General features: G+C 44.6%; 2 protein-coding genes across 11 annotated transcripts; one reads left to right on the top strand and one right to left on the bottom strand.

Annotated features, from left to right (window-relative positions):
- The first annotated feature begins 32 nt into the window (after nt 1-32).
- Nucleotides 33-5,850, top strand: LOC107317866 (coagulation factor IX-like). 3 transcript variants are annotated; one of them, XM_032446448.1, is made up of 10 exons: nt 34-1,588; nt 1,667-1,802; nt 1,931-2,040; nt 2,392-2,552; nt 2,667-2,691; nt 2,820-2,933; nt 3,590-3,721; nt 3,943-4,418; nt 4,501-4,618; nt 5,109-5,850. In XM_032446448.1, the coding sequence occupies exons 3-10, from the start codon at nt 1,962-1,964 to the stop codon at nt 5,684-5,686; spliced, it is 1,683 nt and encodes a 560-aa protein (XP_032302339.1). In that variant the 5' UTR covers nt 34-1,588; nt 1,667-1,802; nt 1,931-1,961; the 3' UTR covers nt 5,687-5,850. The 3 variants fall into 3 exon arrangements, with proteins under 3 accessions (XP_015726504.1, XP_032302339.1, XP_015726505.1); XM_015871018.2 differs by lacking the exon at nt 1,667-1,802 and having other exon boundaries at nt 33-1,588; XM_015871019.2 differs by having other exon boundaries at nt 1,667-2,040.
- An 893-nt stretch (nt 5,851-6,743) lies between these two features.
- On the bottom strand, nt 6,744-20,446 carry IWS1 (interacts with SUPT6H, CTD assembly factor 1). Of its 8 annotated transcripts, none has more exons than XM_015871012.2 (15): nt 20,258-20,446; nt 19,838-19,953; nt 14,403-15,078; nt 13,632-13,824; nt 13,345-13,402; nt 12,900-13,000; nt 12,022-12,172; nt 11,664-11,746; nt 11,295-11,424; nt 10,808-10,925; nt 9,945-10,056; nt 9,734-9,790; nt 9,430-9,541; nt 8,754-8,912; nt 6,983-7,150 (listed from the first exon to the last, which is right to left on the bottom strand). In XM_015871012.2, exons 1-14 carry the CDS (start codon nt 20,289-20,291, stop codon nt 8,784-8,786), a joined length of 2,070 nt encoding a protein of 689 aa, XP_015726498.1. In that variant the 5' UTR covers nt 20,292-20,446; the 3' UTR covers nt 6,983-7,150; nt 8,754-8,783. The 8 variants fall into 8 exon arrangements, with proteins under 8 accessions (XP_032302338.1, XP_015726497.1, XP_015726500.1 ...); XM_015871013.2 differs by having other exon boundaries at nt 7,083-7,144; XM_032446447.1 differs by having other exon boundaries at nt 6,744-8,912.
- Nucleotides 20,447-23,473: the final 3,027 nt, after the last annotated feature.

Genomic DNA, 23,473 nt, shown 5'->3' with positions numbered 1-23,473 from the left:
ATGTTTTGTTTATATGTAGCATGGTCCTGCTTAGGCCTTACAGGTAAGAGAGGTACCCCATTATATACTGAGAGGCTGCACAGTGTTGCAGTAAGAATGGCCTGTGGTCCAACAGACCTGCCTGCTAGGTGTGAAATGACCGAACCCAGCGGGTGTTGGGGAGAATGACAAGAGGTCTACTGAGAAAACAATGTTTGAAGTTGAATACTTCATCATAGAGTTGTGTCATTTCAGCTTTAGCGCATCAGCTGCAATAGCCGTGCTGGTTTGCTCTGGGTTTGTGTGATTTGTCTTTCAACAAAATGCAGTTTTTGTAATTCATCGCTGCCTCCACTTGTTCACGTTTGAATCCAGTGCTTGCAGGTCAGGCTGATGTAGCAGCTCAGTAGATCTCCTCCGTGTTTTCTGCTCCTTGCAAGCACAGTGCCTGATTGTAGCCACTGTAGTTCCTTGAAAGTCAGTGGGAACGTTGCTGTGACTGAAGGAAAGAGCTTTGATTGCAAACCCTTGTATGCTCTATTTATTGTCATGTTGTGCATCTCATCTCATTAGCAGGCCAAGCAAACTCTTTTATTCATTTCTTTTCAGCTGCAGGCTGAATTTGTGTTCCTTATACTCACTGATAGCTTCGTGTGTGTTTGCATCCCTGTCAACACCTCTGTTGGTATACCAGGAAACAAAACAGGGAAGCTGGAATAGTCAGAATGAAGCTGAATACAATCACAGTTCATACTTGTTTTTAATCTTGGCACATGACCCTGCGAAAGGCATCTGATCTTACAGAGAAAAGGGGAAACCAACCGTGCTGCAGTGGGTGCAGGTTCCCAATACCTCTGTTGGGACTTGGAGCCCAGTTTGGATCAGTGAAGAACATCACTTTGCTCTTGTGGTGAGATTCCTAAATGAAAGAACAACCCAGGCCTGAACACTGCATACATGCCTCTGAGAAGCCTTGCGTTGCTACACATTGAACTACAAAAACAAAATGGTGCAGTGTTCAAAGCCAGTAAAGCTGGGTTCTGACTGAGGGCAGAACTCACCATGTCAGTGAAAAGCTCTGGTTGTTAGTGGGCAGTGTTTGCCTGCAGTGACTGCTGTGCGTCCTCCTGCCCGCTCACAGCTCTGTGTGTTTCAAAAGATGTTTGCAGAGCAGCTGTGTGTATGTTCCAGGTCAGTTATCTTTTAGCAACTGAAAGCAAACGGGGTTCCAGGAATCTCCTTCCAAAAGTGCCAAATTCTGAAGGAGGTTGCTACAAAGAGGTGGCTCTCATCATTGGGGGAGGCTTATAATGATCGTTTATTTCTATACGCACCTGTATGTGCGCAGGAATGAGGAATTTTCTCTTGCTTTTGGATTGCGGGTGGGTTTCAGGGGATCCAGAAGGTTGTCTCTCCTCTGTCAATATTTGTGGCTGGTTAATGATCAGCCCTGTGACCTGACGGCTCTTTCTGGTGTGCATCCAAACCTCTCCTGTCTCCCCCTAAAATATAAAAGAAAAAAAAAAAGTGAGTATAAATGCCTGTTTCTGTGTAAAAGTGAATGCATTCCGGGTCCTGTGCTTTGGAAGATGCCACAGATGGCAAAGAGGTACGTGCTGCCAGAGCCCCGTAAATCAGTTAGGAGAGACATTTCTCATGGTTTCCTAATCGGAGTTTGCAAATGCAGCCTTGCTTGGCAGAACCGTGCTGCTTTCTGGGCCAGGCCCACTTGTGCACATCGCCCTGCAAACTGTTGGCGTTCCTACAGCGCGCAGCGTTGGCACGACCCGGAGAAACAATGGAAATCGCATCAAATGAACTCAGTAGAACTTGCTCCCTTCTTCCCTTCTCTTGCCCCCTTGCTCCTACTCCCTTTTGTTGTTGTCATTCCTACAGTCTGGCTGCCCGTTGCTGGCAGCACATCCATCTCATTCATCTTTTCCCTCTGAAGGAAAGTCGGAGTTATCCGGGTGCTGGCTGAGATGGAGGGCAGCTCCTCGCTGGTGATGTTTGTCCTGCTGATGTGCTCCATCAACAGCAGCCATCCACATTCATATTCAGGTGGGTACCTCTAATTACATTTTTAACCTAATTGACTTGAGAGAACCTCAGCACGTCGTCCTGCAGGCTGGAGAAGTGCATCCTGAAATGCACAAGAGGAAAATGAGCACTTGGCTGTGTGTCCATGAGACATTGGCTGCTTGTGACTTCCTTCCTAGGCCCATGTTCTGTTCTTCCTGTGCTGCCTTGTGACACTGAAACCCAGATTTGAATTAAGATTTGCAATTATGGCCTTCCAAAATTCCCTCAGCTTTCGATACAGAAATAGCACTTTCCTTGTAAAGGCGATCGAATCTTTAGGCTGGAAGAGACATTAGGGATGAAGTTAACGGTTCGGTGTTGTTTTCCTAGTGTTCATGAGGAAAGATGCAGCTCACGAGGTGCTGAGGGTCCATAAACGCGCCAACTATTTCCTAGAAGAGATCCTCCCAGGGAACCTGGAGAGAGAATGCAACGAGGAGAAGTGCTCGTTTGAGGAGGCAAAGGAGATCTTCCATTCGCAGGAGAAAACGGTGAACAAGTGAACAGTGAGCTGGAAGGATTTCACACATTGCAGCTCTCAGCTCAGGTTTTCTAAATGACCGATAAGCCAGAATGGCCTCTTAGCGAATGTTATTTTCTTGCAGATGGAGTTTTGGTTCAATTACAAAGGTGAGTAGAACAGAGATTACAAATAATTCTCTCTCGTGTCCCTTCTGGGTACAAAGAGTCCTGTGGAAGTCTGAAACCAAACTTCTCTTAATGCCCAGAATGACAGACACCATTCTGCTGCTCCTTAGGTTTAAATCCATGCACCACAAATCCCTGCAAGAACGGTGGAGTCTGCAAAATAAGACGCTACAGCTACTTCTGCATCTGCCCCCCCAAATTTGGAGGAGAGAACTGTGAGAAAGGTGAGTAGAGGAACACACACATGGACAGCTGCTGTGAGGGAGGGATTAAGGCTGGGGTTTGTTCCCTGCACACTTTTCATTGGGGTTCTTGATGCTGAATTCATGTGTCCAATGCACACCTGCTTGGTTGGGTAAGGTTAAGCCATTAGAATGGTTATTCTATGTGACACACAGGGGCAGTGCCATGATAGAAAGGGAATCGTGTGACAGTGCAGCGTTGTGCACAGGAGGGCAGCACTCTGTCACACAGCAGCTGCCATTCTGGACTCTTGCACTCATCTTTGCAAGCCCAGTGGAAAGCATGTGCTCATCCCCTCCTGCCCCCTCTTGTGGCCTTTCTTCCTTCCCTCCCTTCTCTTCCCTCCTTCCCTCTCTCCCATCTTCCCTTTCTCTTTCTGTCCTGCCCTTCAATCTCTCCATCCCTTCCCACCTCAGTTATTCCATCCCTCCCTCCCCTTTCCCCCCTCCATTCCACATTTCAGTTCATTCCCTCCCTGCCTTCCCATCCTCCATTCTTTGCTCTCTCCATATCTCCTTTCCCTGTCTCTCCTTCAGTCCCAAACAACTCCTTACCTTTCCTTCCCTCCTCCCCTCACTGCAGCGCTGCTCTCGGGGCCCTGTTTGCAGCATCACCCCATGCTGTGCTTCCATTGCAGAGAAGCTGGAGTGCTGGTACAAGAATGGCGGCTGCGGGCAGTACTGCTGGGACAGCGGCTCCTTGCAGGTGCAGTGCTCCTGTGCCAAGGGCTACACCCTGCACGAGGACGGGAAGAAGTGCGTGCAAGCAGGTACGGTGCACTCAGCTCCTGGAGGGGCTGCTTCAGGTGTGGGAAATGAAGCGTTATGATGCCTCTCTGTTGGTCTCCCTGTAACCCTGTGCCCCCATAAGCACACATGGGGATCAGAACAGCAGTAGGGCCAGGAACACAACTGTTCCTCCCACCAGCATCTCACCACATCACATCCAGCTCCCATTGCTCACAGCCTTTTCCCCCCTTTGCTCCCCCAGCCCCGTTTCCATGTGGCCTGATTAGAGCCCGACGTGCCTTGGAGGAAGTGCGGCACGAGGCGGCCGTGTGGAACAGGAGCACAGCCCATAGAGTTCAACAGGGCAAGGTGGAGCAAAGAGCTGCCGGGGGAATGGAAGCTCTAAAGGATGCACCTGGGCAAAGCACGGCCATGGAGGATGATGCTGGGCAGGATGGTGGGGACCCCACTCAGCAGCCAACAGAGGGACCAGCCTGGCAGGATGAGACGACAGCAGCTGCTGTGCAGGAGGAAATGGAGAACACGTGTGGGCAGAGCACCGGGAGGAACAGAACAGGGGCAGAGCTGCACGCGCCGGGTGGTGTCCATGAGAGTGACAGAGCAGATGGGTCCGGCACAGCTCAGCACCCCCTGAGGAACAGCGGGGATCCCACAGAGCTCAGCCAGACCAGGATAACGGGAGGGACGTTGTGCCATCGCGGACAGTGCCCATGGCAGGTAACAACACACCTGGCTGCTGCTACTGTGTAACATGGCAGTGCTGCAGGCGCTACATGAGAGCAGTGCTGTTCTCACACAGGTTCTGATCCGTGACAGCAGAGATATCGGCTTCTGTGGAGGGAGTTTGATCAACAGCCGCTGGGTGATCACAGCTGCTCACTGCCTCGACCTTGTCAGACCTCACCACGTTACCATAGGTGAGTTCCAGGCAGCACCATGTAAACCTACATGTTATCTCATTTTAAACGTCCATGTTGCACTGTACAGCAGGGTTGGGTTCTCAGAGCTGCCCACTCCTCAGTGCCTGGTACCATAAGAGCAGGTTGCATCAGGCATAGTGCAGTACAGAGAGAGAGCAGCAGGGAGCAGAACACAGCCCTGGTACCTGGCACAGAGCAATGCTGCATCTTAATGTTTGTCAGTCCTGAGTCCTGCCATTCAAAATACAGTTCCTGACAATATTGATGGTGAAATCCCTACAGAGGAATCCACTGCTGCCGTCAGTTCACCTCTAAGGAGCAAACTGGTAGAGTGGAGTTGCAGGATCACACCAGCACACCAACAAATTCATTCACGCAGCTCAGTTTCTTCTGTCAAAGCACAGACACGGTGCCCTCCTGCTCCCACAGATAGAGACCCATTACATATGGATTACACATGGCTTACCATTGTAACTTGTGACTGCAGGTGACTTCGATAAGTACCAAAGAGAGCTGAAGGAGCAGAAGATCGGCGTGGAACGGAGCTGGATACACCCACACTACGATTCCAACAACTACAACGGGGACATTGCCTTGCTGTACTTGAGCAGCGAGGTGGTTTATAACGAGTTCGCCATCCCCATCTGCCTGCCCAGCCCCAACCTGGCAGCGCTGCTGGCTGAGGAAGGGCAGGTGGGGATGGTCAGCGGGTGGGGAGCCACCCACAGCCGCGGCTCCACGCTGCGCTTCCTGATGCGCGTGCGGCTGCCCGTGGTGAGCATGGAGACGTGCCAGCAGTCCACCAGCAGACTGGTCACAGACAACATGTTCTGTGCTGGGTACGGCACTGAAGCTGCGGATGCGTGTAAGGGTGACAGCGGGGGCCCCTTTGCAGTGCCCTACCAGAACACCTGGTTCCTGCTCGGCATCGTCAGCTGGGGTGACGGCTGTGCTGAAAGAGGAAAGTACGGCGTGTACACAAGAGTGTCCAACTACATCCCCTGGATTAAAGAGACTGTTGAAAGCGTGGCGGATTCAGAGAAGTTTTCCATTAACTTTTCTTAATTGCCACCTTAAAAATAGGGACCGCTCTTTTATTCCGGCTGTTCATTTCCTGCCTCTGATGCTGAGGAATGCTGAGTCTCAATTTGCCATAATTAGTTGAATTACTCAGTTAATATGACTAAGCAAAAAACTTACATAATAAAGAACTATCCCTGCAATAACAACGGCGACAACTCAGCTCCTTTCTGAAGATGGCAGGAGGAAGGTGAGTCTGGGTGGCTGTTTTTTTCCTTCTCACACTCACATCAGCACATAAAAATGGGCCCATTTTTACACCCTTTTCCTGAAGGAAAAAAACACATTCTTAATTCCTCAAGACACCCCCATCCCCTCACAGATATCATTTCTCCTTCCCAGTGCTTGATGAAAACCAGCATCCACACAGGAGCACCTTGCTGCTGCTCTTTTTCACCCATCTCCAAAGACGTTCTCACTGTCACATTTCCTACAATTCCTCAGTGAGCTCCCAGAAGGAACAAGTCTCACTCATCATTAGTCTTCTAATGAATTCTAATGACTTCTCTTCATCTTTGTGGACCACACCAGGGGTCTATAGTTAATAAAGCCCTTAAGATAAATACCCCCCAGTGCCTGATGTGTGCAGCACCATCTATGAAATAAATGGTCTGGGGGTTGCATGGGGAGGGCTGGGAAAGCCATCCTAACCCACAGACCTTCAGGGCCAAATGGAACTGGGACATGAATACAGGTTCACTGACTTTCCAAGAGCTTCACCTGCCAATAAGGAATTCATGTTGTCAGTCAATTCTTAATTAAAAAGCAAAAAAGATCAAAAAAGCCCTGGAACACTCAGCAGGCTGAAAATGACACAGCTGAGCTCAGCTACATAAATAATTTATAAATATCTGCTCTTACCTAGCATACAAGTGGGATTCCTTCAGGAGCCTCCAGTGCAGCATGCTTTGCTGTTTGCCCAAAGGTTATCTGCTCCCCCACACACCAGGCCCACATTTATTTCCCCTCCCACATCTCACACATTCACTCTCTCCTCCATACTCCACATACACGCCATCCTGAGCAAGTACCAGACAGCCCCCAAAAAAACAGGAGATGTTTTATTGTCTAAAGTGTTGCAATACAACAAACGTGTGATCTGTACAAAGGACACAATAGAGCAAGTTTAAATACAATCAGGAGAAACAAGTCCCCAAATTCACAGTCCTCGGACATTATCTGATACCAGAACCTGAACCAACAATTCAAAGATCGACTAAAAAAACCCAAACGAGTTGCTAAAAAAACGTTAAGGTCTCCAAAGAGTCTATGGGTGCATTGTCTTACAGCAGAGATCACAGGGTATTCTGTGAAGGGTCACAATGGCATCTTATTGCCCTCAATGCTGATTTTCACCGCATGGGCCGATCTGCTTTTTTTCCTGATATCTGTGAATTTCCGCATCTGTTTGTCCAGTCGACTCACCCCTTTCTTAGAGCTCCCCTGGAACTTAAAAAACAAAACTAAGAATTACCACTGAAAAAAAGCAGACGTCCCACAGGTTCAAGCGACGCATGCGAGGTTAGACCTGCAAGAGGGACCTGAAGGAGGCCCTGGGCTGGGGAGGGACAGCTCTCCCCCACCTGGACATACAGTTCCCCCCCCCATCTATGGCAGTGATCACACCAACATCACAGAGGAAAGCTCTCCTACCACAGAGGTTAAGAGACACATACGATGTTCACACGCTGGCAGAACATACGGTTTGGAATAGCTTTTGTTTGGAGTGCAGTGACAATTACATTGCACAATGCCATACATGCAGGCTTCATGTGGGAGGTTCTAGATGTAACTACGCAGTAACTGAGGTGGATTGAGTTGATAAATCAGTTCCAAACTGTGATTGATTTTGGAAGTAATTCATTAGCATTTAAAACATGTGAGATTACTAGAGGAAAAAGAAAAGGAGGTTGGAAGCAGAAGAAATGCCCAAGAAAAGCCGACCACATTGACCACATCGGTTACTAGAAGTTACTGCATTTCAACTCTGTGCTTGAACTGCAGCTGAAAAACAGAGACAACACAGCAGCTACTTCACACAGATGAGAAACGCCACTGAAGACAAAGGACGTTCCAGCCCATAACCAGCACTTCCTAAATGCAGCTTCCCCTTTAACTGGACAGCAGGAACAGTGATGGAAACTTCACACCTTTTATGTTTGGGAAAAAGCAACATCCAGAATAAGCTGCTCAGCATCTGACTGCAGCAGCTACTGGGAAGTGAGCCTCTTGTTCCAGCATTGCAGAACGCTCATTTTAAATGAACTCTATTCAAAGAGCTCGTAGAATTCACTGAAATCATATCTGGAATGTCACTGATTTTCAGAAGAGATACATATATATATATATGTGTATATGCTTTGGGTTTGAGTTTGAGTTTTGTTTCTCCTTGTTGCTTTACACAAATAAATACAAAGTTTAAACTCAATATCTACCATTTGTGCTCGCCTCACATCACTGTTCCTTTGTACCACCTCTGCTCACAGAACTGAATGCAGTTAGCACTGCTGCTCATGTTGTTTTATGTCAGTGATTGACCTCCCTCCACACTGCACTCATGGCAGGGGAGTCAGCTCCTGTTCCTGACAACCTCCCCCTGAATCTTACTTCTGTCAACAACTGTGGAAACGGGGTGTGAAAAACATCTTGTTGTGTCTCAGTAAAACACCAAAGTCCTACACTGAGATGTACGAATTGCTGTGCATCTGTTCAGGGAAACCTGGAGGTCTCAGTAAGAACAAGTTTCAAGTGCCAGACTGGCTGATCTGCCAAGCACCAGGAGCTACAGGTGCAGAGCTTTTTCTGAGCACAGGATTCTCATGTAACACTCATCATTTGGGCACCCTGAAAGTAACAGGCGCAGGAAACATGGCAGATGTCACGTGCTACAGACTTTTTCCTGTACAAGTTACAGTTTAGGCCACAGTGTGGACATCAGAGAATACACAGAGAGTTTTCCAAGTTTAATTGGGGTGTACACACTCCTTTCCTGTATGTGCAATCTGCCAACAGCTGAAGCACATGCACTGTTCACACCTCCCTTGAGGGATACCTCTCAAACTTGGGGAAGGCAGTGTCATGGCTACAGGGGCATCCTGTTGCCTTCAATGCTGAACTTGATGGCTCGATGCACTTTGCTGAGTCGTTTCTGTTCAGCAAACCGTCTCTTGTGTTTTTCCAAGCGACTAATACCTCTCCTAATAGTCCCGGGCTAGAAACAATATCTCAATTAATGCAAAGAAGGAAAGATAACAGCAGAAAGATTACAATAGTTATTACCTCTTCCATTTACACCAGTTCTACCATGTACTCTGCCTTAAATTAAACCACACCAAGTAGATGGAAAAACCGAATTAAACAAGGCAAAGGCCTCAACTGAGAGAGAGAAAATATCAGTGGCAAACTTATTGAACTGCTGCCTTAGTTCAACATGGTCTGAAAATAAGAGGCCTGTAATCAAATTCTCACATTGGAGAGAAGCTCTAGAACAGATAACATGAAAATCTCTTTCTGGTAAGAGAAGCAATGATACCTGGGGAAAGAATTTGACGGGCTTATTTGAAAGCAAACTTGTTGTCTACTCCTATTAGAAGAGGCACATAAAAAGAATCACTATGCTGTACAGTATCTAAAGTAAGAAGGTGACAAATCTCCAGGCTTATTTGCAGACAGCTTAGGTACAGAGTAACTGAGAGAGACTACACAATACCCCACACCACAGCACTTACCCTAGAGGACTCCATCTCCACGTTCCACTTTGGCCTGACCACGTAGTCCTTGTTGGAAGGCATTGGCACCCTCGCACGGGCACAGAAACCTGGGTCTCCAGGTCTGAGAGCCCTGAAAAAAGACAAGTTCCTGTTAGATACAGCAGTTTCTAGCAGAAAGAGCTATGACTGATGCAGGGTGTTTTACTTCTGAAAAAGTATCATCACTGATTTTTAAAGCCTCAAAACAAACCATGTACTGTTAGTACTTTAGAAATAACTTATTCCAGTTCAAATAAAAACAAATAAGGAAACTTCAACTCACTTTTCCTCTCCTGTTAACACTTTCTCCAGATCCCTGCGAGGAGTCTGACCACCAGAACTGCAAGAAAAACAGATTTTTATTAAGCATACAGAGGAACATAGTAGCTTCAAAAGACAATCAAGTACAGTAAGAGGAAAGAAAAGAGCTCAGAAAGAAATGGAGCTCCTAGAAAGAAAAATAATGCATGCACATCTGTGCCTGCTATTCCAACCTGCTTAACCTCCTTCGCTGAGGCATCTGTTCCAAATCTCTCTGTTCTCTCTCTTCTCTTGTCATGCCTTTGTAGTTTGAGGTAAGACCAAAGATGGGTCGAGACCATTCATCTAGTAAATAAATAGAAAAATAAGTTAATAAGCACTGAGCCTATCAAGTTCATCTCCAAACCATTCCGTCCAAGGTTCATATATACTTCTCTCCAACCAAACAGCTCATCTATGAACTCTTTGTATTTCACAGAAATCCCAGACTTGCAGACAGAAAGAAAGATTTCACCCATGAAGTCTCCTGCTGTTGCTTGCTCTTCAGTGGGTTTGGTTTGGCTTTTTTTGACTCTCTCAGCTCTAGGAACACGTAAGTGTCAGAAACTCTCGCATGGTGCAGTGAGTGTTATTTTAGAAAGAAGAAAAATATATGCAGAAGAGAAGAAAAAACAGTTTGAAATCAGCTTGTAGTCATTCAAGACAGAACACACTACACCGGATTACAGCCATTTAAGTACTGGGTTTTTAGACAGCCATCCAAGACCTCACTGAACTTCAGAGAAAAAGCAGTTTTCTGCCAGCACCTTCTGTCCTCCTTGTAGGAGGAGATGCAACCAACTCACCAAGGAAGAATTTGGGCAAAATAAAAGCTATCCTCTGATTTTAAAGCAAAACAGAAAGAAAAAGCAAAAAGTTCATGCAGATGGGAAACTATGTGTTCATTTAGAGCCCTGCAAACAAAGCAATGAGACTGAGGAGAATCATCCTTTGCAGAGTGGCTTCTACTACAGCCAGTAACAACACACAAAAGAAAGACTGATAGAAATTAAATTATCAAGAAACATCAATGAAGCAAGATAAAAGGTCTACATACTGATCAGCTTCCCTGCCATATCCTTGTTAGGCCTTGACTCTTTGGGGTGCTTATAAAGGTACATCACAGCTCGTCCGATTCCACTGTGCTTCAGGGTCTCTTGGCTCACGCTTGGCAGCTACAAGAGAAAGGAAAAGTCAAGAGAAGGCAAAAAATTCTGTTTGAACATTAATTGTGCCATTGAATTTTGCAGAAAACAAAATTAATTAGCACAGCTTCTCACTTTATTGTGAACACAAGCAATATCTTCCTAACAACTGTCCAAGATTCCTTACCCACGTTTTCTTCAGCTAGATAGCGCAGCTTCTAGATAAGGAATACTTGCTCAAATAATGCCACATTTAAACCAAAACCATCTAATTTGTGGTGCTCCTGCACTTTAGCACGTGGCCCACCAGCAGTGGCACAGCAGTTCGTACCACACGTTTCCCCCCAAAGCATGACTGTAAACCCACTGATCAAATATAGTCAGAAGTCAGTTTAAAACCTCTTGCAGGATCTTCAGAAGCTCCTCTCGTATCTTTAGTGCTGGCAGACTTCGATCTGGGAGAGGAGAAAGCCACTCCTTGATGGCAGACATCACACCACTATCGATGAACGTTTCTTTGAGGTCCTGCCTAGGAAGTTTAAAGCACAGAGTATCCACAGTCATATCTGGATCTGAAGTCCTTCAAGTGCAAAGTACATTTGAGTTTAACAGGTAAAACTAGGTGTAACTTCAATTCTGCAGCCACCTATCTCCATTATTTGCCCAAAATGTTTCACTGCATACTCAGTACAACTGTAACATCACCCTATGAAACCCCCCCAATTCCACTGCTCCCCAGTATAATAAGCAGCTCCAGGACAGACTCACTTTTTAAGATGCATAACTACAGTTGGTAGCAAAGTTAATTTCTTCAGTGCAGGTTTCTTTTGTGTATTCAGCTGTCGGTCCTCCTGCAGAGAGTTGAAAAATTACAAGATAATCAAAAGAAGAAATCAGCAAATCTCATTCATTACAGCATTTACAGGAAAAGAGCTGACTTTACACCCTAAGCCACTCCTTCCTACAGCTCCAGAACACATCTTATGATGATTTCTCAAATAAATAAACTGTTTAAATAATGCACAGCACACTGATTAGTATTTCTGAGTACCAGACAACCACCTCTATTTCACTGAACACAAAATAGAAATTAATTTTAAGTGTCATTGGAACCCAGAAAACTCACCTCTGCAGCTTCATTCATCTTCACAATCATAGCACTGACCACATCATCTGCATCACTAATGAAAGTCCCACCATCGCGGTTTCGTCGACGCTTGCCACTCATACTCTTCTTTCGCTGCAGCATCATATCAAAATCTGACATGAAGTCCATACTGAAATGCAAGGAGAGAGTCTGCTCATAGGAGAGAGATTAACTCATTGTCCTTGCAGAAAATAATTCTGGATTTCTCCAGCATCACCTTTCCAAAGGTCTTCCAGAACTCTACTACAATTCTGTCACAGTGTCCCTGTAAGATATCAGATGCTAACTGTCTCCAGTACACTAACTGGGAAATGAAAGGACTTCACTTGTTCCGAGGTGTGCTCAGAAGTCTGTAAGACCTTACAGCTAAAGACACCCAGGGTACAAGTGCTAAAGCTGTCAATGAAGCTGTCACAGATTTAGCTTTCCTGTACCTGCAGTACATCCCTCTGACACTACTGAAGAAGACAAGGACAGAAGAAGTCAAATCTTGCCACACCTTGCCCTCTACCTAAGCAAAGAAACGTAACTGTGACTTCAATGCTACTACAAGCAGCCTAGCACTGAACTGCTACAAGTACAGGCTTGCTTCATTAGTTATTTTCAGTCAAGTTTTGATGGAAACTCCAAAAATGCTCTACCAGTGCTGCTGCTCCACTCATCTGCTAAGGATTGCCAAGTGACTGAACTGAACAGACAGAGAGAACCTTATGTCACAGTCAATGAGAACATGTTTTCTGTTGAGACACTGACCTTCCCCTGCCTGTCTGCTGCATGAAATCACGCCAGTTTATGGGGAGGCTCCTCTGAAAAAAATCTTGTTTGCTATTAACAAAATATGTAACACATCAACTTACTGCTTCCCTCTTTTGACATTATCATCAGAGTCAGACTCATCTGCTGTCTCCTTCATTTCTGCATCACCCTTCTCTTCTTCCAAGTCTTCTTGGTTAAAGCCCTGATGATAAAGACAGCACAAGTCAGTGAAGGAATTAAGACTGGGCATCATTTCAGGTGCCTGACTTTTACATTCTCAAAACCTCCTCTAAACCCTCTTCAGACTTATCTGGAAGAGGAACAAAGATTAACAATTTCACCCACAGCTTTCACACCAATGACTCTCAATAGAAGAGTGGTGAAGATTATTGAAGTCTACCTCAGAAGGTCCAGGGAGATAAAAAGGCCTCCCTCCTGAGAGAGCATCCCTCAACAGGAATGCAAACCCCAACAGGCCTTCTGGGAAGAGCTTCCTATGAAGATTATAGTGTCAACCAAATACCAAACCTCCACAATAACACTTACTGTAAATTCCTCTTCTTCTTCATCACCAGATTCTCCAAATATATCTGCAATCAGGTTCCTGGGAAGGTAACAGAAACATTTACCTGTTTATACAGCAGCAGTGAAAACACAGTTTTGGTGAAATTTCTAATGTGACCGAGTGCAGATCCCTTTCATTTTGCCACACTGTCTTTCCTCCTTGCAATACCAATAAATGTAGATTCTGGCTGGTACTCCCCCATTTTCCTATTCACCATCAGTGCCACCCCCTGCAGCCCTGAAGATATTCATATTCCAGAAGCACTTACTCTTGTTCATTTCCAGATTCGCTGTCACTGCCAAACAGATCTTTCTCTTCCTTTTTCTTCCCTGTATCCTCTTTTCTTTCTTCCTCTTCTTCACTATCTGATACCATATTTTTTTTCCTTTTGTCAGATTTCTCTGAAGCAGCATCACTATCTGATTCTTCAACATCAGAAAGGATTCGTACTTTTTTTGCAGCTGCCAATGGAAAGAAGCATTACCACCTGCCCTAGTAACCAAAGTGACAATGGGAGCGATCTGACAGCTGTTCTCTCTCAAACTCAGTTTGGACAGAAGGGAAACCAATTCCTACACTAAAACAACTACCCTTTCAAAAGAGAAAACATGCTCATTCTGAACTTTGTTTTATTCAGTCGATAACTGAATAAAACTCTATAAAGCACAACTGTCCATATGAACTTTCAATTTCAAAACTCTCACTCCTAGTATATTTAAGACAAAATAGAGGGGAAAAGAAATGACCAGAGAAATAGCAGCAAAGCAAGTAACTGTAACAGAAACAATCAACATGACAACAGATTCCAGTATAAAGCTAGATAGTAGATGTAGAATATTCTTTTGCTTCTGTTAAACCTACTTATTACTCCAAAGTACCGGATACACCTTCATACAGAAATGCAGTTAGAACAACCTCCTCTCCAAAAGTAGTGCTCTAAGAACAAAACTATTCTGTGGTTTCACATTTATCTTATATACTGATTATACCGCTACTGTTTGTCAAACCACATTTTTACTTTCACACTGAAGTTTCTTACGTGCTTTCTCATTCTCATCCTCACTGTCAGAGAGGATTGCTGTTTTCCTCTTCACTGTCTTCTCCTCCTCTTTCTCTTCATCATCACTGTCTGATATTTTGCGTCTCTGAGGACCTTCTTCTTCACTGTCAGAACCCTGAAATCCTTCTCTCGCTTGTTCATTATCTGAGTGGTGAGAATCATTCTGCACCTCCTCCTTCCTGTCCTCCCCGTCACTATCATCAGACTCCACCTCTGGTTTGTGCCTGGCAACCCCCTCGCTCTCTGAGTCGCTGGCCAGCTGTTTGTGGAGCTCCTCGCTCTCCGAGTCGCTGGCTGGCTGCTTGTGGAGCTCCTCATTCTCCGAGTCGCTGGCCGGCTGCTTCTGTGGCTCCTCATTTTCAAAGTCACTACTGTGATTCCTGTGAGGTTCTCCATTTTCAGAGTCACTCGCTTGATGATTTAAGGCATCTTCATTTTCAGAGTCACTTAAGTGCTGGTTTGGACGGTCCTCAGTATCAGAGTCACTGTCTTTCCCTCCATGAGTTGCTTCATTGTCTGAATCGCTTCCATTGTGATTTGGAGGCTCCTCGTTATCCGAGTCACTGTCTTTTTGCCTCGGTACATCTTCATTTTCAGAGTCTGTCATATGATGCTCTCCCATTTGCCCATCATCTTCTCCATCGCTGTGTTCATTCTGGAAAAAAAACAAGAAAATGAAATCTCAGACAACTAAACAAAAAAACCAACAAAGCAAACAAAAAGCATTCCCAATTTGTGCTTGTCCTTCCTCCCTTCCATTGCCCAACCTTCTACAGACTCAAATACTTTCTCTAGAGAAGGACTCTTAGACAAACTGAGTCACAAAAGACTTCTAAAATACCGCAGATGAAAGAAAATCTTCAGAGATCAATGGAACTGCGTCTATCCTGCTGCTCAAATCTATCTTGGAAATAGTAACAGAGAAAAAAACCTCAAATGAAGATGACCAAGAAGGGTTCATCTCCCTCAAATGAGAATACTTAAAGGCTTCCATTTAAAGAGTCCAAACTTCAAAATGGATTAGCCCAACTCCACTTAAAATAATCAAACCCCTATACTGGTCATTTTCTTAAGATGCCAAATAAACTTTTTGGTATGAAATACATTTTACTGGAACTGCACATGCACTGTTTTCTGAATGAAGCTCAAGGGAGCTTGCTTTTAAATGATGAAAGAGCACATGTCAAGATCAAAAGCCTATTAAAAAGAAGACATAAAGCTTTACTAAGACTATTTAGAACATTATTAACAAGTTCTGCATTTTGACTTACAACGATTTAAGAACAGTTTCAACACTTCTGTTTCTTAAGCTCACAGCCCTCGTGCCTTCTCAGGTATCGACTCATAAATACACCAACCTTCTTAAAACCACTGTGGAACACAATCTTTTATGCCTTCTATTCAGCAACAACAGCCATTTATAAGAAAATTCATCATAAGACACCTGTCTACATCAGTGCAGACAACAGAACGTTATTATATCTTTACAAGATCTAAGTTCTGCGTTTACCCAAGAAAACAGACTCTGTTTTATTCCTATTCCTTAATTCAGCATGCCCACACGGCCACTGCCACCACAGCCCTGTTTGCAGCCAGAGAGGATACATGGAAGGAACTGCTTTTCTACATGCCTCTCTGCTTCACAAAGAGACTTCAAGGGTGATTCTGCCTTCTTGTCTGCAGACTCCTTCCATTAGCACCTCCACCAAGTGAGTATGCCTTGGAATAGCAGATAATTACAGATCTCTATGTCCTAAAGCTTCCAAATCTTGTTACCTGTTTATTTTCATTGGGAGAACACATTTTATACTTTTATTTTTCCACTCATTCTACTCCCACATTCAGAGCCACACACAACAGCGCAGGTATATCTAAACTACAGTCACAACAAACAGATATTATTAATCTTTGTAACACATGGATAAGAAGGAATTTTAAATAAAGCAAAACTTCAGTCCCTTATAGGAATTACTCCCAACAGATTTATATAAACTGTTCAGCACAACAATTCTTAAACTGCTGGATCTTGGTAAACACTTGATACAACTACAAATTCAACATGACTGTAAATTCAACATTGTTACTGGTGCTATTCTGCAGTTCCGTTTCCCCTCACAGACAGGAAACGTGTTTCAGTTAAAAATCTTAAATAAAAAGATTAAATATCTGCAGATTTGAGGGCACACAACTGAGGCAGACCATGCACCCAAATGGCTGTTGTTTATTGCCAGATTTCATTTCCTGTTCTTCAATTACTACAGCTATAATAAAGCATTTTGTTAAACATCACCACAGAACACAAGAGAAATAGAGCTGTTTAAACTATTGGGCTTGTCACCTTCCATGCTGTAAGACTGAAAAGTCTTTAGTAAATGTTAAATGAACTGAAAAAGCATCGTAGTGACTCTTTATCACACAGTATTTCTACACACAAAAGCGTGGCTGCAGGTTATACAGACACCTATTCAGAATACATGACTAAGCTACAAAAAACTTCCTGAGTGTTTGGGAATGGACTCGATACAAAATACAAGAGCAACTTCACAACCAGATGATAAACTTTACAAGAGTGTGAGTCTCTCCTCTACCTCCCTGACACACCTCCTCCACTATATTGAAAAACCAACTGTCTCTAAAGAAATATGTTCCAAGAAATCAACTATGTCATTTACAGTCTTCTGGTTTTATTTGCCCAATTACTGAATTAAAATAATAGAAATCCTTGGAAACAAGTAGGTCTCAGGTAAATGTTACATTTTTCTTTAATTCCTTTGCTTTCTTTTCTTCCTCCTCTTTATCTATAAACTTTTCAATTGAGATGTCCTTAATATTTTCAACTGACTATTCCATAACATGAGGCCTTAGTACAGTATAAAATACAGAATGCATCAAAATCAAATTTACAGTGTTATCCTTCCATGTGAAAAATTCATCTTGAAAGTAGGTTTTTGCATCAACGTGCGGCCACTTTTAAGACTTCCTACTTCGATAATTCATTAAGATGAACAAATTGACCCATCCCCTACAATCTCATGAATGGCAGTTGAAAAAAACTAAGGCACACATAACCATTGTAGGCAGTTCAGGAAGCTTGCTTTCAATAAAAGATATTTGTGTGTTTGTTAACAGTCACAGTCAAACCATAAGTTAAATCATGAAGACAGCAGCAGTTTGGTTGGAGTGTACAATCTGAGACACTGAAGATTTCCATACGAACCTGACTTGTACAAACACTGTAAACATGATTTAATATTCATTACTGTACTAAAACTATGTGCCATCTGCTTCCATTTGACTGAAACAGAATCGGTAAGGACATCCAAAAGAGCATTTATAGATAAAGTGGGGCTGGGGGAAGGAAAGCCAGAAAAGAATTGTGGAAAAGAAAAACCCACATACCTGAGACCTACTTAAGTAATTCCTCAGGATCCCCCTTTTCTTTAAAGTTAAGAACCTGTAAAAAAAGTTGGAAACTTCAGTTCTTTATATCTGAGCTCTGATTTCCAGACTAAATAGGAATTCAATAGACTTAACTGATTGGGCTGTCTCAAAGGTATCATTACCTTTGAATGTCATTCCTCCCACATACTCCTAAAGATGAAAACAATAATAGGATGAGAGAAAACTTAGGATAAATAGAATAATACATTACTTAAAGCTACTCTCCTTTCAGAGACAGCAGCTCCATGCTGTCAGCTGAGCTGCATTTGGGGTCTGACACAGGAACGCACTAAATTACCAGGAATGGAAGAGTAAAAGAAAACACCTAAGAATCGATTTGTTATGATTTTAGCCAAACCAAGCCAAGCATTAAGGTCTAAAGGTTCATGTTTTCTGCCAGATAAAGAGGTTTTCTGAGTGCTATTGGGGATTTTTCATTTGTTTTTAAGTGGACTTTCTATTTTGTCTACAGAGGAAGATCAACAGCTACCACAGAACTAAGCCCTTACAGTGCTGGAGGTACATGCAGGGAACCAGTCAGCAGGTGATGCTGAAGACGTAAATAGTCAAATCTGTTTCTTTAGGGCAGATTTTCAATTACTTGATGATAGTAAACACACAATTCAACAACAACTGATCACATTTTCAAACACTGAAGATAAAGCCTAATATAACTGCAGCAGCATCACAGCTCTCCATGCTCTCGTTATGATTCTTTCCCATTAAAACATAAGTACAAAATTCCTACCAAAGACAATTATTTGTGTCACACATAAAATCACGTTTCTTCCCCACATAGAAATCCTGACTGTCAGAATGGCAGATGCTGACTGGCAGCAAACCCCCTGCAATCCAACTGCTTTCACTGCAAATATCAATATCTAACGAAACAAATCCGAATGTGCTTTACACTCCAATTCAAAGCAGCAAGAGCTTTCCTTTTACACTCATACCAAATCTTCACTTCTTAACTCTGATGAAAGCACCAATTCAGTAAAGAAAAAGAGGATTGCAAGTTACCTTGCAGTAGAGTTGAGCTTTTGAAACATCAGTCTGTTAGGAAACACCATACCATGCATTTTAAGCTATTTCTTTAAGTGGAAGCCAAGGCCAGTGGATGTCAAAGTCAGTTCTGGTTTTCATGCAACACAATTGGCAAAGCAGAATGAAATGGCTTTGATTCTAATTTTGATGAGCTCTCCATAACAAATCTCTGATGGCAGAAGATGGGATTTCTCAGCCCAAATTCCTTCTATCAAGGCCAAGCAAAACTTGAAGCCAACCTATCATCTCAAGACACCAGAAGATCCTCAGGACTAAGCCCAGAAACGTCCCAGACACAGGAGTTACTTTTTTATTCAGAATTTCTTTCCAACCCCAGCAGTCAAACCACGATAAGAGCAGCTCTCCTCCAAATCCAACCCTGTATCACAACACCAGCACCTTGTCAACAGGCCGAGCTTCCAAAGCACAGAGCTCTTCACAGGAATAAGAGCCATCTTTCCACACAGGAAGAGTTATTCCTTTGTGAGTGACCAAGTGAAAAGTGTATCACAGAACAGAATTCACAGGCAAGGCTCACATCCAAAAGGAAAGACGGAAGATGAGAAAGCATTTATTGCTTGGTAAGGAAATCCATACCTCCATGACACACAGTTTTACGTTACTATGTAAAATTTAAAGCAAAATTCCAAGTTCTTCAACCGCCTGCTCAGAATTTTAAATCCAGAAAGTTGATCTTCCTTTGAATGCACATGACACGCTTTTTCTAGTGCAAACAGTGACTATTATAACAATTGAAGATCCTACAGCCAAGAGATGAGATAAGTCATTCGTTTCTGGAAGTAAAGCTTTGCCACACAGGGCCCTTCAGATCAAACGAATAAACACTTAAGACTTAATTAAGGATGTGATACATCTTTAAGTCGAAAATTAATTAACAACAAGCCATGGAGAAGAAGCCCTAACAGTACCTCTGAACGGTGCCCTACGCTTCCATTCTCAGATCCAGAATGCTGCTCGTTTCCTTCATCCTCAACGTCAGATCCCGAATCTCTTTCATCTTGCACCGGAGTAGCTCCACCATCATCTGCCAGCGGGAAAAACAAGGTTAAATTCGGTGACGTTTCCCAACACGTACCGGACACCGAAGGCTCCCGGGGGCACAGCCGGGCGGTCACGCAGGGACACGGCCCCACAGCCCGCCTGTGTCACAGGGTGCCATAAACCCCCGGAGCAGAACGCGATGCCCCCAATGCACACAGCCGGCCCAGCGCCCCGCACTACGACGCGGCCCCGCGGTACCGACCGCAGCTGCTGCCCGGGACACCGCAGGGCAGGGCGAACCCCGCCGTCCCTCCCTCCGGGCCCCAGCGTCATTCCCGCGCCGCTACCTGACTGGTCCCCACTGTAGTACTCGTTCTCCATTGCGGGCCGCCGGCCCCGCCGGGACCCGTGGTCTGGCGGCGGGGCAGAGCCCTCAGCGCTGTGCTCACAACCTACAGCCACCACCGCCCGGCGGCACAGGCCCAAAATGGCGCCTCCCCTCCTAACGACCGCCGGCCGCCTATGCGCATGCGCGAAGAGCGCCCGCCCTTTCTCCTCGCGGCCGGACTCTCGCGAGAGTTCGTGGTCCCGCCAGGGGGCGCTGCAGACGCTGTGGGGGGGCGGGGTGTGTGGGTGAGGGGTTGGGTCCGGTGGGAGATGAACGCCGTTTTACATGTAGGCAAACGGGCAGTGGGTGATTATTCACTGCTTTACGCAGCCTGGGGACCCCCCATGCCAGTGGGTGGGGCAGATCAAGCAATCCCATGGCTGCAGGGCAGGAAAAGTGAGTTCTTATTGGTGTGTTCTTCTGGAGCGTAGTTCTACTTCAGTGACTCAAGTTGTGAGGTGAATGAAGAAGCCCGTGAGGAAAATAATACTAAACTGAGCCCTCGCATCAATGAGTCACTGTAAATACATGGAAAATGGTTATTTTAATAACGGTGATTCCCTGTACGAGCGCTGTGGGAGCTTAGAAGATGATGTCAGACAACCAGCTGCACACCCAGAATGGAAATCTGCCCATCAGAAATGGGGTGGGAGCCCCCCAGCTTCATCCATTGCCTTCAGTGATATTGTACCACCTAGGAAATGGATGGATGTGAATCCCTCCCAGATGGCAGGAGACAGCCCCAAGTGGGCTATGGCAGCTCTCAGCAGGCCAGCAGTGGGAATGAGAAGCGGTTGTCTCAATGGAGTTAGGCCTGACCACCCCACCTGAAGCTGTGGTTCAACCCAGCCCATGTGTGGGTGGTGCCTCCACATTTAGCCTTCGGCATCAACTGAAAGTTGGCCTCGAATGCCTCTTTGAATTGCCAGACTCCAGAGTAAGCAGGCAGGTAGATCCACGTCCTCATCAGGAATTGCTGTGTCCTGTTTTAGTGGCCTCTGTGCTCAGAGCAGGTGCATAATTCAGTTATTTGGCATGCCAAAGCTCAAGGGTTACAAGGTATGACTTCTGTCATTGATAAAGCATTTTACAGTGGAAAGCCTAATAAATCCACGCGGTGCTCATCTTCTTTTCTTGTTGTGTGCCAAATATCTGAATTCTCTCATAGGGTGCAGGGTGCGTGACAGACAGAAAACATCCCTGTCATTGGAGATATTTCTAATAACAGTGATTTGTATAATTTGATGTTCCTTTCTTGTTCAGAGACATCCCAGTTCAGTAAGCTGAGATCTCTGGTCTGACATGTAAGTGAGTCATCCTTTCTTCTGAGCTAGAAGCACTTCAGAGTGGATGGCAGGGAGGTTAAGCCTCTGTTAACACATACACCCCAACAGCAAACACAGTACAATGCATGAAATTCATTCTACCATGCTAAATACAGCTGGACTGTATGACCTAAGCCATTGCTTGAAGTGACAGAATCTTCTGTGTTTCATTTAGGAGGAGAAATTTAGATGTGTGGTTTCACTGAGGTCTTTTCTAGGAGGAGGCACATGTGCCTGTGTATGATGGGAGGCTCCTACTGTTTCACTGTTTTTTTTTCATTTGCAAGCCAGCACTTGGCACTTACTGACCTGTAATGTACTCTTTTAATACCTTCTTGGCTGCATCCCAAAAGGAAGGATGGAGTGACACTCAGACCATAATGGGATTGCACAGTGCAGGAGACTGACCTGTCTTCTAGCAAGCAGAGTAAGTAGCACCCGCTTGGCGAGTGTGGAGGTGTGTAATGACACAGATCCAAGTGCCTCACCAGTTTGCCTAAGTCCAGCATCATGAACTGCCTGGAATGAAATAAGCCTCTCTCTGAAGGACGGAATGTTCAAGACAATCAAGGGATGCACCTGAAAAATCCTTTTCTGGTATGTACTTCTCTAGTTTGCTTTGTTCTCCACTGTACGCCCTTCAGAGTTAACGGACACCAGTGACTTAAAGCTACAATCTGCTTACAGGGAGGCGGTTACTATAGACGGGAGAGCTTCCAAATGAGCTGTTTAACCTGGAAACTGTTATATCCAATCACCTCAGAAACGGCATAAAAATAATTAGTTCAGTGTAAAATTATGCTTGCCATCTAGGACCGGGTGATGTGGGAATAGCGAGGCCACTTTGATTTGGCTGGAGAGGAAATGTGAGAGAGAGTACCATGTGTGAATTAAATCCTTTGATCCCGGCATCAATCTCTTAATTAGGAAGCTGTCAGGAAGAGGCAGTTTTGTTAACACGTCTGTCTGGGTAGACCTATTGTTCTGCACAACAGCAGAATTAATGTCACTAGGGATTATCCAATTTTAATTAATGCATTTCTCACTACATTAGGTATGAGCATGCTACAAATTACTCCAGTGCCTCTGCTACACCCAGCTACAGCTACAAATGTGCCTGTGCCTCACAGGGTCCCTTACCATACTGTCTTTAGCAGTAAACAGAGTTGCTCCCCCCTGGCAAACTCCTGATACCTGATACCTCTTGTACTGTGACTCAAAACTGAGCTCCAGCACTTCTGCTGGAGAAGCCTGCAACAAGCTGCCTGCCCAGCTCTCACATGTGCTTTATAAAGAGCCTAGGGTACGTCTGCCTGGACACCAAGCTGCTGCTCCTTCAGCATTTATATGTGCCACTTGAGTATGTCTATACTTAACTGTGGAAATCTGTCTCCCTTCTAATAGGTATTTCAGATGGCACCATGAATTGTGCTTTCATTCAGGCCGCCTTGAGTTCCTCGAGTTCCCATCTCATACATATTTACCTATTTCTGCTAGTACAGGAATACTTTGGCTCTCTCTGAAATAGAAAATGCTGCCATTGTGTCTTGGTCAAAAGCACTGAAAATGTTCTATTTTAAAATGTGATTCTCTTCCCCAGAACAAGCTGCATTGGGAATTTCAGCAAGTGTGCTTCATTTGTTGAAGAAATATATATGGCGTGTTCATCTGTCTGTTTGTATTCCTGCAGTCTAATTGCGCAACAAGCTTTTGTTTTAGATATCTACCTTGGCGCTCCAAAGGTGCTTACTTTGATTTTCTTATGTTTGCCCTACATCTAAAAATTCAGTGCTTCTTGAGGAGGTTGTGCCATTCACACAGAGCACGTACATGATGATAAAAGTCTGCTG

The sequence above is a fragment of the Coturnix japonica genome, chromosome 9, assembly GCF_001577835.2.
Source record: "Coturnix japonica isolate 7356 chromosome 9, Coturnix japonica 2.1, whole genome shotgun sequence".
NCBI lineage: Eukaryota > Metazoa > Chordata > Aves > Galliformes > Phasianidae > Coturnix > Coturnix japonica.
The sequence above is the reverse complement of the archived record's forward strand: the minus strand, read 5'-3'. Positions and strand labels throughout refer to the sequence as shown.

What these genes read in the sequence shown, in the direction of transcription:
- LOC107317866 (XM_015871018.2), top strand. Translation starts at nt 1,290, where the DNA reads ATGATCGTTTATTTCTATACGCACCTGTATGTGCGCAGGAATGAGGAA. An exon ending in ATGCCACAGATGGCAAAGAG is followed by an intron (nt 1,589 to 1,930) that starts GTACGTGCTGCC and finishes TTCCCTCTGAAG; the next exon opens with GAAAGTCGGAGTTATCCGGG. An exon ending in TCCATTCGCAGGAGAAAACG is followed by an intron (nt 2,553 to 2,666) that starts GTGAACAAGTGA and finishes ATTTTCTTGCAG; the next exon opens with ATGGAGTTTTGGTTCAATTA.
- IWS1 (XM_015871011.2), bottom strand. Translation starts at nt 20,291, where the DNA reads ATGGAGAACGAGTACTACAGTGGGGACCAGTCAG. An exon ending in AAGAAGAAGAGGAATTTACA is followed by an intron (nt 13,001 to 13,344) that starts GTAAGTGTTATT and finishes CTTTATCATCAG; the next exon opens with GGCTTTAACCAAGAAGACTT. An exon ending in AATGTCAAAAGAGGGAAGCA is followed by an intron (nt 12,173 to 12,899) that starts GTAAGTTGATGT and finishes CTTGCATTTCAG; the next exon opens with TATGGACTTCATGTCAGATT.